The sequence below is a fragment of the Conger conger genome, chromosome 9, assembly GCF_963514075.1.
Source record: "Conger conger chromosome 9, fConCon1.1, whole genome shotgun sequence".
In the NCBI taxonomy this organism is placed as follows: Eukaryota; Metazoa; Chordata; class Actinopteri; order Anguilliformes; family Congridae; genus Conger; species Conger conger.
The window spans coordinates 47701961-47714949 of NC_083768.1; the positions used below are offsets into that span (position 1 = coordinate 47701961).

Sequence of the window (12989 nt, forward strand, 5' to 3'; positions counted from 1 at the left end):
AAAAGTCTCTCGGCATTGCGAGAGACACGACCCCCGCATTTCACATTCCTAAATTCTGGCATAAATTTACATATTCATACACACTAGCATCAAGTTTTAGTGAGGATTTCCTGCTTATCTGATCATTTAACAAGCCGAACGGTTACATACCAAATGAGTTTTCATTAAAATTCAATATTTCTTGTTTTAATTGAGTTCCAGATTAAGTGGCATGAGAAACCCGTCAGATCTTAACAGTTTGCCTCAGGATATCTCCGGATCAGAGGGAGGATAAGACAGCCACTACCACAAGGAGTAATGACATGAGAGGCTGGATTAAAACAGGCAGGCCAGCGTCGCGTCACACCACCCACCCCCCCGCCCGCCCGTTTACAGCAACCCTCCACCACCCAGCACACTTTTACAATCTTAATTTCCGTTTACAATGATGACCTTGTAAAGTCTAGGCGACATTTTCCACACAAGTCTTACTCGGCTAAGCTCAGCAGAAAGGGCCAGGAGAGGTTGGAGGGACACCAGGCACTAGCTCCAGTACACACTGTTTGCTGTAGAGTACACACTGTACAGTACTGTGAGATTTGCAATGGCCACAGTTGAGTCTACATCTTGCATGGGTGCAGTGAAAGGTCCTCCCAGCTGACAGCAGAAGACTGCATTGTCCTGGAACCCTATTGTATATTCAGGCTCAATTAAAGGGGCAGTTCACCAAAAAAATGTATTAAAGTATGTTTCCATTTACTATTTATCCATCCAGATAGTTGTACCAGGATCATTTTCTAAATTTGATTACGTTTTTTAGTTTTAGTGATATAATGGACCTATGGTCTCTTTGTTTTAATGCCAAAAATGTACATTTAAAACTGGTGACTGTCACTGCGGTTCAGCTGCAGGGGAGGGGAATCAGCCGGAGCCAAAATGGACAGAGGCAGGATCCCTGCACGTCCGTTCTTCCTCGCTCCCCTTCTTTTCCTCCCTCTGCGGCCGCACGCCGTGCGTTTGAGCCCACTGTGACCAACGCTGCATTTCAATTCTCCCTGTCCAGCCACCCTCTGTCACTCTACACCCTGAGCTGCTTGCCACATGTTTGTGAATATGCCTACATAGTTGGAAATATCAATATTTTAGAAAATGTTTAATGTAGGGTGTTAACTGTGTGTGCTCCGATGTTAAAGTGGAAACAATGATTTTCTCAGATCATTGAAATATTTCGTACATAATACACTCATTTTTAGCATTCCCAATTTTCATTTGCAAGGGGTCTTTTATGTTTTCCAACATTTAATGGGGTGGCTGGATATTTCACACTTTCACACTAAGGGACTAAATAGGCTGAATGATAAGCATCCTATTTAACACTCGAGCAGTCATCGCATGTCTTTCGCAGCTTAAGGGTATCAAATAATAACAAATAAATTATTCAAAACTATGAATTTGTGCTTTTTCCTGCATGTGACATAAAACTGCAATTGTTAAAAAAGGAAAAAGTAACAGTACCCTAACCATTTGAACCAGGCAGTGTCTGTCTTCATGAGAATGTCTGGTGACTCCATCAGAAGAATTACACCAAACCATTTTAATAAAAATATGCCAAACAAACAATAATAAAAGAAAGCAATTATGCTAACCTCTGTATGAACACGTTTTATATCAATTGTTTTAATAGAACCAGATCTATCAAGTATGTACAAGAGCATACCAGAATTTAACTTAAATATATTTTGTTCATTTAAGTGAAGTGTTCATCCTATAACATTGTTAAACACAACAAATTATTTTTGTAATTTTAGGCAATACATAGAGCAATTACACTTGATCACTGGAATGTTTCCCATTTGTTTTAGTCTCGATTAAAAAGAGTGGTTGCATGCTTTTATAATACATTTTTTTTTAAAGTTTGTTTTCTAAAGTGCAATTTGACATTTATTTTGCAGGAAGTAAAAATCGGAGGCATTTTAATTAGGATTCATTATTACTTGAAATGGCAACAGTACAAGAGCACTTTGTGTGGAAACAGGGCAATAAAAAGATTGTGGTCATTTTCTGCACAATAACACACAAGTGTCACTATGGACTGAAAACCTTTGCCAAATTAACTCCAAGTCTTCTGTTACGCACATACAAATTACTTTTGAGTTTTTAACATCCCTGCTCGAATAACAAACCGAACTGACAGTCTCTTACCGCACGTACAGTTGTGTTGAAGAAAATGGCAGTACAACATCAGTAACCTGATGAACCACTGTTATTAGGAGTAGAGATATTTCTGCATGGCAAATACTTTACTTGCAGATGTAGTAGTGTAATAGAAAAACAACAGACCCAACTGTCATGACATGTACGCTGCTTGTTCTGAGTAAATGACTCATTCATTGAAAGAGGCGTGTTCAAAATAATAGCAGTTTGGAGTTTAACTGTAATGTTTCCACTACATTTGAAATATTGAACTAAAAGCTATTCAAAAAGATTTTTAACACTGCTATTTATTTTGACACAACTGTATCTACCAATGGTAATTTCATAAAACGTAAGGAGTCAGCAGTTTTTCATCATTTATGCGAATTGCTTGTCGTCTCAGCCAGGAAACTCCAGTAACAAGCAAAGTGCGTGCGACCGGCGGTTTTCACCGATCGAAGCCCCATGGGCGTAGGAAACCCCAACAGTACCTTACACGCTGAGGCCACGACCGTCCTCCGCCCGTCTGAGGCCAGGCAGAACATCTCGAACCCGTGTCCGTACCTGCGAGAGTGGGGCAGAGAGGGACGGACACTCAGACAGGACTCTGAGAAGCTCGCTGAGAAGAGCAGCTCCAGTGACCGGGGATGGGCCTCGCCATTTCCTGTCGCAGTTATACGCTACGGAAAAGATGATCCCAAAGCTCCTTTATCTGTCTGAAACATGGCATTCGCAGGGGGAAAGGGGGGGGGGGGGCTTCAAGGACTTCGTTATTATCGAGATTATGAATCAAAGAAACCGCGTAAGACGGTCGGACGGACTGAGGAGCCGTCCGTTGACAGGCACTGGGATTGCTGCGCGATTGCTTGCTTACCCAACACAAGGACAGAAAGGTCATATCTTATTTTCACTGTCACAGTAAATCAACATAGGTACACGGCTTTCACAGAGGGGGCTATTAGGATTCATGTCGCACACTACCAACAGTATCAGGATCAGCCCATATGATAGCGAAAGCACAGTGGGGGTGGCCATTCAGACCTGTATTTCATTGCTAACATAATCTGGGAGAGGAACGCCTTGTTCCCCTCCCTCATCCCACTACACCCTCACCTACGTAAAGCTCCAGAGGGCTGCTATTCCAACCATGGTTTGCCTTCAGTTGGTTTAAATCCATTGACATCACACTGCGAGAAAAAAAACAGCCCAACTTCGGAAATGAAGGTTTCCACTAGGAACACTTCATTCCTTTCAACCCATTCTCTGTATATGGATACACTCTCACTTTAAAATGGTTACAATTTCTAGGAAAGAAAATCAGAAACAAGACTCCAATCTGCTCAACTCTTTTACAACATTAAAACATTAGTAGCTAATTATACAGCTTTACAGATTTGAATAAAAAATATGGGTATATTGGCATATGCATAATCTTGGCTACTAACATCGTCATTAGGGGTGGAAACATTTCACAATTGTCTATAAACCGATTTGCTCTTTCGCGTACTCAAGTACCCCTTTTTTGTGCCTAAATGCTGTTTTACGACCACAGGCGCACTTAAAGGTGTCGCAGAGCATTTTCTCCGGAATGTTCTCCCACAGAACATCAGGACAGGTCAGGCGCTTCTCCTGGTGGGCGAGAGGAGTGGGTAGTTGTGCCAGAGCACTGCGTTACTGCAGAAACTGACTGCCCAAGGCTGGTACAATCATTTTCAGACAGATGAAGTTCAAAAACCTACAGGCTATAGGCTGCGGAAAGCCGTTTTTGATCCTTCTGGTGCCAGGGGGTCTATAGGCCCATAGAGTTAAGCAAATCCAATTATATAGTAAAAATAGACTAATTTTAAGAGAATTCCATTAGAATTGTTGCCTATGTCAAGCGAATAAGCACCCAACAGCTATCTTTCCCCTTTATAATAATTAGCAGGCAGCTTAGCTCCAGATATGCATTGTCTGGTTTTATTTAGCTATTCTGGGGAACAATAACATAAAAATACACTAAGCAAGGCTACATCTCAGAAATGATAGCCAAAGATATATGATATTTATGAAGAGAAATAAAAAAACAAATAAAAAATAAAGTACATGAAATGAGATCAAAATCCACCTGCTCATTAAATGCTGATATTTGCTGGTTCCTGGATGTAGGAATAATGTATTACTTTCAACTGTGTAGAATGCCACTGGGAGGCAAAAGTGTTACCATTTAAAATATGTAACAGTAACCGGGAGCACACTCTAAGAGAGCTAGTTTTCTGTTGTTTTTGTCGTCAGCATAAGAAACAAGAGAAGCTTGTCAGTGCTGCGCAGTGAACTGAATGCTGTCGCTTGGTTTTGGTTTGCCCAGTTGTCTTTGTTATGTTCGTGTTCGGTTTTTTTTTGGGCCAGGAACCCATGAGGGGAAAGAGCGAAAACTTTTTATGATTTATTTTGTTTTGGTGTGGGCGCTCTCTCTCTCCATGTGCCAAACAACGGTGAAAATCCCGGAAGCGGCACTTCCCCCACCCAGGGGTGTCACACGCCGTGTGACTGTCACCATCATTCTCCTAAAATGGGCGCCTCCACCAGAGTGATTACTTAAAGACTTGCTCCCACTATGGCAGTGCTGCTGCTGTAAACCTTGAAAGCATTTAAAATGAGTCTTCATAACAAGCACCTGCATGTGGCTGTACAAACACAAAGATGAAACTTCTGTTCATATTCACAAAGAGCCAGTGTTTGTCAAGAGAATGGGGAGAGACTCACAGTTTTTGCACTTCTGGCCACAGCGTGTTCTGAAGGAGATGGTCCTCCGGAGGAGGTTCTGTCAATACACAGAGACTGGTCAGGGCATTTATGGAGCACACACTCAGGCCTACACTGCAAACACACATTCACTCAAAACACAAAGTAAATGTACAAACTGAAACACAAATATATGGTATGCATACACACACATCTACATAAAAACATAGATATTCACATATAATGACATGGAAAAAGACCCACGGAAACACATGCATACACACATGCAACATGCAGATACGCACACCGACACAAATGCAAAACAGCAAGCACAGACACACACAAGCCGAAAAGCAAGCACACAAACAATCAAAGTTCTCATTAAAAAAGTCCATCTCAGCGTTGAAATTATATCCTGTTATTTTCCTGGGAGCTATTTGGAACAATGTGCCATTCATCTTAAATTTACAATGGCTGTGATTAAGGGACTCCACCAATCAAATTTACCCTCGTCTATCTTTGCCAACTCTAGCCCAAACTCCACTGCAGAGGATACAAACACCAATCGCGTAATGGCTTCCTGTTTGCGTTTGGAACCAGACAGAGGACCCACGCTCCCCAAATTTATGTATCCCCCACCATGTCATTTCTCTCTAATTAGTTCCTCCTTTCCCCCCTCAAACTAAATCAGGAGAGCCACATCATTCCGTTAACAACTTTGAGCTCGCTTCATTGGTCTCTCCGTAGCCTGAAGTCATCAATATTTTAACTTTGCAATTATATAAGCCTTCTTCCTAATTATTATCTCAGATTAAGGAACTTTTTCAATCGCGCCGACTGCAATCGCCACCACTTGCCCTGGGGGGTAAGGCACACATTTCCCACAACGACCCCCCCCCCCCCACCCACACCACCAGCTCACTCCCCATCCCTTGCTACTCCAATAAGAGAATTTGTCTCCAACATTTACGACTCATGAACCACTTCCAGATTTAATCGAAAGCGGCCCCTTATAGCTGCTTACTATACTGTCCATGTGTCAATATTATCATTGCTTATTCAAACGGCCAGACTGGGAGAAAGTCGGCTAAGATGAATTGTATGCTTTTTTTGAAGGAGAAAGACTTTGGTTCATTACAGCTCACATAATATACATGGTACAGGGGGCATATGGTATCAGTCCTGAGAACAGTAATGGTCCCACCTTTCCAGTATTTTATCATATCCATAAGACGGCGTTTGTGGTTTTAAGTGCCAACATCAACCTCTATCCAGTTCTGCATGTCCGCTCGATAGCGACCCATGAGCTTTACCAAGAACAGGCTGTTTTAGTGACATTTCTCTAAAGCTAATTGATATCAATCTGTTCTGATTGGTTGGCTAGCTCCAACAATGTTGGTGCCTCGGATGGGCCGTGCTGAAGCAAACGAGCGTATTGTAATGATGTCATAACTTCACAGAATTCCAAATGGCTCATTTAAATGCACATTTTTTTCATACGGATTGTGTGGATTTATTTGGGGACTGTGTTTTGGTACTTTCTCAGTTTTTATAACACCTTCAACTCCTTTATAATCCACATAGCAATGGAAATGTCATATTCCACAATATGGGACCTTTATCTGTTTTTTCAAAAAATTAATTGATTCAGTCTGATTTTGGAATGAGAGTAAACCTATGAAAGAAACAGAGATATGTTATAAATAAAATACAGAGACGGATCTCATAACCATGTCACAGTCTGTTGACCATACTTGTTCGGTGAAGGATAGAAGAATAATGGTTGAGTAAGCATTAAGCAGTATGGTGAGTTTACCTGTGAGGGTGAGGGGATGGAAGTAGGACTCGGAGTACTGGTCTGATACACTGTTGAATCCTTCCTCCTCTTCCTGGTTCTGGGGCACTAGGTCACCTGTCAATCATAGGACTCTCAAAAGACTGAAGGCTAAAACCTGCCTGAGTGACCTCAACCCAACAAGCACCATGCAATCCCAGAGCCCTCATTCAAAAGGCCTGCCCTATGAACAGTAATACAAAAACATGGGCAATTTGGGCAGTCCTCCAATATGTTTGGAACAATCTACGAGTCGATTTTCTCATAAAACTGCAGGACAGTGTACCTAAGAGAACTGATGCAGTTTTAAAGGCGAAGGTCACAAAATTGATTTAGTTTTTATCTGTTTATAATGCTCTTTATAGTCATTTTAATTTTGAAACTTTTCCTTTCATCATTAAAAGCATGTTTGCTTAACAGAATTAAAATGTGCCTTTTGCATAGTACTGTATTTTTTTGGTACCCCTGGTCAAAAAGCCTTTTACAATTAATATCCAAGTAAACAGAAGTGGAAAAACTCTTAGCCAGCAACAGGAAATGTTTACAAACTGTTATAGCTGCCCGAGTTACAAAGTACTAACTCACAGGGTTCCCAAACTTTCGCACAGGGCCCTTTTCCTTTTCTTATAATTTATAAACAGTAAAACATTTTAATGAAAAGCAAGCTTGCTTTAAAATTTGGAGAAAGGTCTCTTGTTTAACTATTTAGAGCTCAGGTTCTTTGAATCAAATACAGAAATTATAACAAGATGTTTAAACCACCCCACCCCACTGTACATACATCTGTACATGAAGGAACAGCAGTAAAACTGAGCGGAAGCCGTGTTTAAGATGTACCTTGAAACACTGCCTTGTTGGAGAGCCCCAGAGCCGGAGTACTGGCTCCTTCAGGCAAGTTTGCAGCATCCTGGGGGGGCAGAGGAACACCTAGACTGTTAAGTGTAACAGCTCTTCTACCAATGTGAAATGGAGAAGGAATCAGTGTTACAAAACATTAAAGGGTAAAATTATGTTTATGTATGTTTGTCCATAGAGACAGAGATACAGCGCAGTTCAAAAGTATTTGGACAGAGGTAGAATTTCTATTCTTTTGGTTCTGTATTCCAGCACATTGGACTTCATACAAAGCAATTCATGAGGGTATCTGCATCCATATTGGTTGATCAGTGTAGGAATTACATCTCTTTTAGACATATTCCCCCCCATTCAAGGGGACCGTAATTTGGACAGTTGACTTCTCAACAGTTTCTGATTAGTCAATCAGAAACAATATATGCTTATCAAAACAAACTGCTTGGAACATCATTATTTAATTTCAAATCCAATGCGCTGGATTACGGAGCCAAAAGAACAGAAATTGTAGCACTGTCCAAATACTTACGGACGGCACTATGTAATGTCAGTATGTACACATTCACACAGCGCTCCTCCAGGGAAACGTGGAGTGCAGAAGCCCTGTATCACACTTTCAGCAAGCTCCTGGCACTCGTTTCCATGACGAGAGTGAGAAGAGGTACGGAAGGCCAGAGGCGACTCACGCTGGAAGCGAGCAGCTTGTCCAGGGACGCCCCGGTGATGTGGCTGAAGTTCTCCACGAAGTTCCGGGGGGCCCGGAACACCCTCAGGACCTTCTCGTCGGCCCCGGAGACAAACTGGAAGCGGCCGACAGTGGCCAGACACTGCATGTCGTAGCCGTGGATCTGCGGCCTCGACACCTCGTGCCAGGTCACCTGAGGACACCACACCCCAGAGGCCGGTTCAAGTACAATTTCCGGTCAGCCGAAACCAGAACGGAAAATCGGCACGTGTGATGAGGCCCGGAAGGATGACGCCTCCACTTCAGTTGCACACTTACAATTCTTCACCAAACGCTGCTATTCCACGATAAAAAATAGCTAGATTTTTTTCAACACTCATTAATCCAATTACCTTTAAAAAAAACACTAGAAAGGAAAACAAGCATGCACACCACAGAAATGGCTCAGAAAAGATACAGCTTCAACGTTCGACACTCATTAAAAAGCTACGCCTGCCAGAGACTCATATTACAAAGGCAATTTTGTTCCACAAAAGCAATAAACTATCAGAAAGGCCTGACAACACATACTTTCATGGTGTCTAAATAACGCTCAACTGGGGGAAGATAAGAGAACAGCTCTTCTACTGCGGCTGCCATCACATGGCAAATGTAAACTGCTTCTGTGGCACAAAGGCTTTGTCAAGGACGGGCCAAACAATTAACATACTAGTCGAGGTTTTTTTTTCTCTGCTAAATGGAAACAGGAAGTGGGGATTATTATGCCTTTGTGCCGAGCGTGTTGTCGTTAGCGTTACCTTAGCCCGCTCTTTCCTTCTCCAGGGAGTGAACAGTCTGGTGGTCTGGTCCGAGCCCACACTGAGGACGAACTCTCCGTCTGGATCCCAGCTCAGGTCCTGCACGCTGCTGAAGTGTCCAGATATCACCACACCAGGGCTCCACTCCCTCTGGAAAAACACGACGGCAGAACCAGCTTTTTAACCAGGGGGGACAGTGGGGCAGTAATGACAAATACGCTAAAAATCATTCATTACATTCCGGTTAGAAAACTAAAAACTTCAGCCTCACTGAACACAGTTCAGCTCATGAACACAGCACTTTGCCTCGAGGAAGGTATTTTACCAAGCATAACTAGCTATTCAAATGTAACAAAATAAAAGTTCTATTCCATATGGCATTGCATCTCGGCTATTCACTGCAATTTTCCCTGTGATCATACCAGCACTCTTCCATGAACACCCTGCTACTGTAAATCTCTACTGTAAAACAGTGTCCTGACCGAAGGCTGGTGCCCATCCTCGGGGGTCCGTCTCACCTCATTGTCGGGGTCGCGGTGCCAGAGGTGCAGGGCCCCGTGGAAGGCGTGAGCCATGATCATCGATCCGTCAGGGCTCATCTGGCAACCGTAGAAGCCCAGAGTGTTCCCTCCCACTTCACCGACCCGCACCTGGGAAGGACACCGTGGCGTTAGCTCTTTGGTACTAATTTCACAATTCCACTATTCCGCTGTCTGATTATATCCTTCCTGTAACAGATGGAAGCTAAAGCAGTGACAGGATCTAGGGGACTCGTAGCTTGAGGGTTGTATTTTTACTTTTGACTATTGACATTCTTTGGTTTTCAGAAAAGCAAGAAAAATAAGTTAAATTCTGTCACTAGCACTATAGCTCCTGGGAGCTTTTCTGTGGTCTGGTCTACAATGGACTGGTGCATGAAACTACCCGATAAATGCTAATTATGCACAAACGGTGGACTTTGTGTCAATGGAAACGTAGGCACACCGACAAGGAAATTTATTAAATACAGGTCTAATTGGAATGAAAAAATAAAAACAGGTCATTTTCGTTCACTGAAGATGCAACTTGTAAATCCCAGGATGCGAGGAACTAGTTGTGCACCAATTAACAACTGCAATATTCCTCAAAATCTAAATAGATCTTAATGGATGCCGTCGTATCCAGAACTCCGCTCTGACCCAATTTCATTATGCATTATTTATCAAGGTTTTCAAGTTCAGTGGAAAAAACAAATGAGTAGTAAAAGCAAGAAATAATGCTAAATTGAGTCATTATACAGAAGTAATTTGGGTGTGTGCTTTTGAGAAGAAATCCCAACTAAATTGATAATAAACGTAAGCACTACTGTATCAAGTTCTAGTAAAACAAAAGATGGAAAAAGAACTGCAGAATATGGACTGGGAAGACAAATCTTTATAGGTTTATAGTATTATTATACGTTTTATACAACAGCCCATCTAGAACCATAGAATGTCCCCAAAAATTACAATGCACAGTGGGCTCCTGAATTATTGGCACCCTTAATAAATATTGAGAAAAAAGGCTGCATATAATAAAACAACATGGATAATATTCTATATTTTATGTTCAAACATATAGGAAATCTATGGTTGCCTCCGAGACTTGGTCGTAAGTAGACTATCCAACAGGCCAATGACTCCAAACCTACATCACAATCCACACAGAAATGGCTAAGTAAAAACAACAACCAAGTTCTGCAACAGCCATCTCAGTCTCCAGATGTAAACCCCATTAAAACCTGTGGTCTGAACTGAAGAGGGGGGCATCCCATGGATATCAATGACTCTGAAACGTTTCTACTTTCTAGACCCCTGGACTTCCTGCCTCTGCCCATATGACTACCCAAGTTTATTGAAAAATAAAATGATAAAATAATAGCACCACATGCAAGAAGGACCTGGGCCTACTCATGATGAGGTGCTGACTCCCAGACTTCACTTCCCTCTTGCATCATTACATTACATGTCATTTGGCTGATGCTCTTATCCAAAGACTGAGTTGATTTAGACTAAACAGGAGACAATCCTCCCCTGGGGTCAAGGGCCTTGCTGAAGGGCCCAACAGCTGCACTGATCTTATTGTGGCTAACAGGGATCGAACCACTGACCTTGCGGTGAAGTCCCAGTCATGTGCCTTAACCACTACGCTACAGGCCGCCCCATATTTAGAGAGTCGTTTGTTGGGTAAAATGGTTCTTTGTCTGGGAGCTTCACAGCTATGATAGAGGGTTCCATAAAGAACTGATAACAGTTCCTCTATGGAGACAAGCCAAATAACCTAACATCGTCACTGTTACATTGCCAAATACCCTAATACAGCTTATTATCTGTCTTCAGTTCAAGCCCTCAATCTTATTTAATGCAGCCTCAGATCTTCACCACAATTAAGTCAGGGAGAAAGAAGCCAACACTACCAAATTAGCATAGATCAGTGAACCTAGTGTGCAAATAAATATTCAGGTTTACCAAGAGGCACAAGTGCAGAAAAATTAGACATTTTTTCTCAGGTCAGCAGATAGTAAGGCTATCAATGGCAGGATGCCTAGGGTAGAAAGATTCTAGCCTAGCCTGGATTAAATTTCCATACAAACTGAACACTATGGAAAATAGGATAAAATGGAGCAAATAATCTGGCAAAGAATGTTTCTATTTTTCCATAGTCTCCTTGCCCATGGTTTGTCAATATTTCCATCAGAAAGAAACATGTTAATTAGTTGCTTCAACTTACTGATAGTTTAAGTGATTTGCACTCAAAATGAGAGGGAAACGTCAATACACAGAGGACAGATTAACCAAGTGATTAATTATTAGCTCAATGAGATATGAACCGGTTATACCAATGGTGAAATGTACAAATTAATTAATCCTATTTTGGACATAATATCCATAATATAAGAAAAAAACAATTATTCAAAATCTGAAAATAACTTTGCCACAGATGCCATGAAACAAATTGGTTCCTGGATCCTGCTGCCCATTTCAATTGGGATAATGTTTGAGATGTTTGTGTGGAGCAACATCTGCTTAAATGATTCATTGCCCAGGAATCTTCTTGGGACCAGAGTCTGTTCAAAATTGGTTCAGTTCAGGTGAAAATAGACTGTCAGTATTCAGTTTAAGTTAACTGAAATACTTTGAAATGCTGCAAATTCTTACATGCTGTGTTTTAAACACATTTTTAGAAATGGATCCAGTCTCCATTTCCACAAGATATTTCCGCCACATTTTAAATAAAAGGATTTTTGCACAGTCCAAAATGTTCATGAAATTGAAAATGAGCTAGTAATTCAAAAAGACGCCAAGAACACTCAAGTCTTTCCTCAAATCCTTTGTTTTAGCACTGGGAGCATAAAAATAACAGCAAACTCTCATTTATTGGAACAGCAGCCACACTTTATCGGGACTGAAGTTATTTATGCTTTCAGGAACTGTACGAAAACCCATTTCAGTGTCAAACCCAATTAAGACCCAATAGAAGTGAAAGTATATTCCCTGCAACAAACACCTCTGAACCAGTGCAATATACCACATACAAAGCACCTTTCTATGGATGCGTCATACTTACCCCAGTGCCTCAGGGAGTACTTTGACTGTTAATTAATTCTCTAAAGCCGTGCATCATTACCTTCGACAGCGGTGACTTAAGGTCACATACTTACAATCCTTTGCTGTTCATATTATTGCTTCCTTTCCAGTATATTTCATAAAATAACTGGAGACATCAGTCATATCGTATCAATACTAAAGGGAAAAAATCAAAGAGACTTTCTTGAAAACTGACACAGGTTCATCACTATTCACCCAAGCGCGACGTCATTTGGGACTCTTTGAAGCACCAGCGAAAGCAAATGATGCAGCATTCACAAATAGAAAACAAAACTGCTTTCCGTCTTGTTTTACGAGAG

At 41.5% G+C, this 12989-nt stretch overlaps 1 protein-coding gene across 1 annotated transcript in view; it reads right to left on the minus strand.

The window, feature by feature from the left end:
* The window catches only part of elp2 (elongator acetyltransferase complex subunit 2), a 34024-nt gene that overhangs the window by 9150 nt on the left and 11885 nt on the right, over nt 1–12989 (minus strand). Inside the window, exons 11-17 of the mRNA XM_061254770.1 lie at nt 9583–9714; nt 9065–9214; nt 8269–8460; nt 7568–7637; nt 6713–6808; nt 4918–4975; nt 2664–2736 (exon numbers count right to left, since the gene is read on the minus strand). Of these exons, the coding sequence (XP_061110754.1) occupies nt 2664–2736; nt 4918–4975; nt 6713–6808; nt 7568–7637; nt 8269–8460; nt 9065–9214; nt 9583–9714 (771 nt within the window). The remainder of the gene's footprint in view (nt 1–2663; nt 2737–4917; nt 4976–6712; nt 6809–7567; nt 7638–8268; nt 8461–9064; nt 9215–9582; nt 9715–12989) is intronic.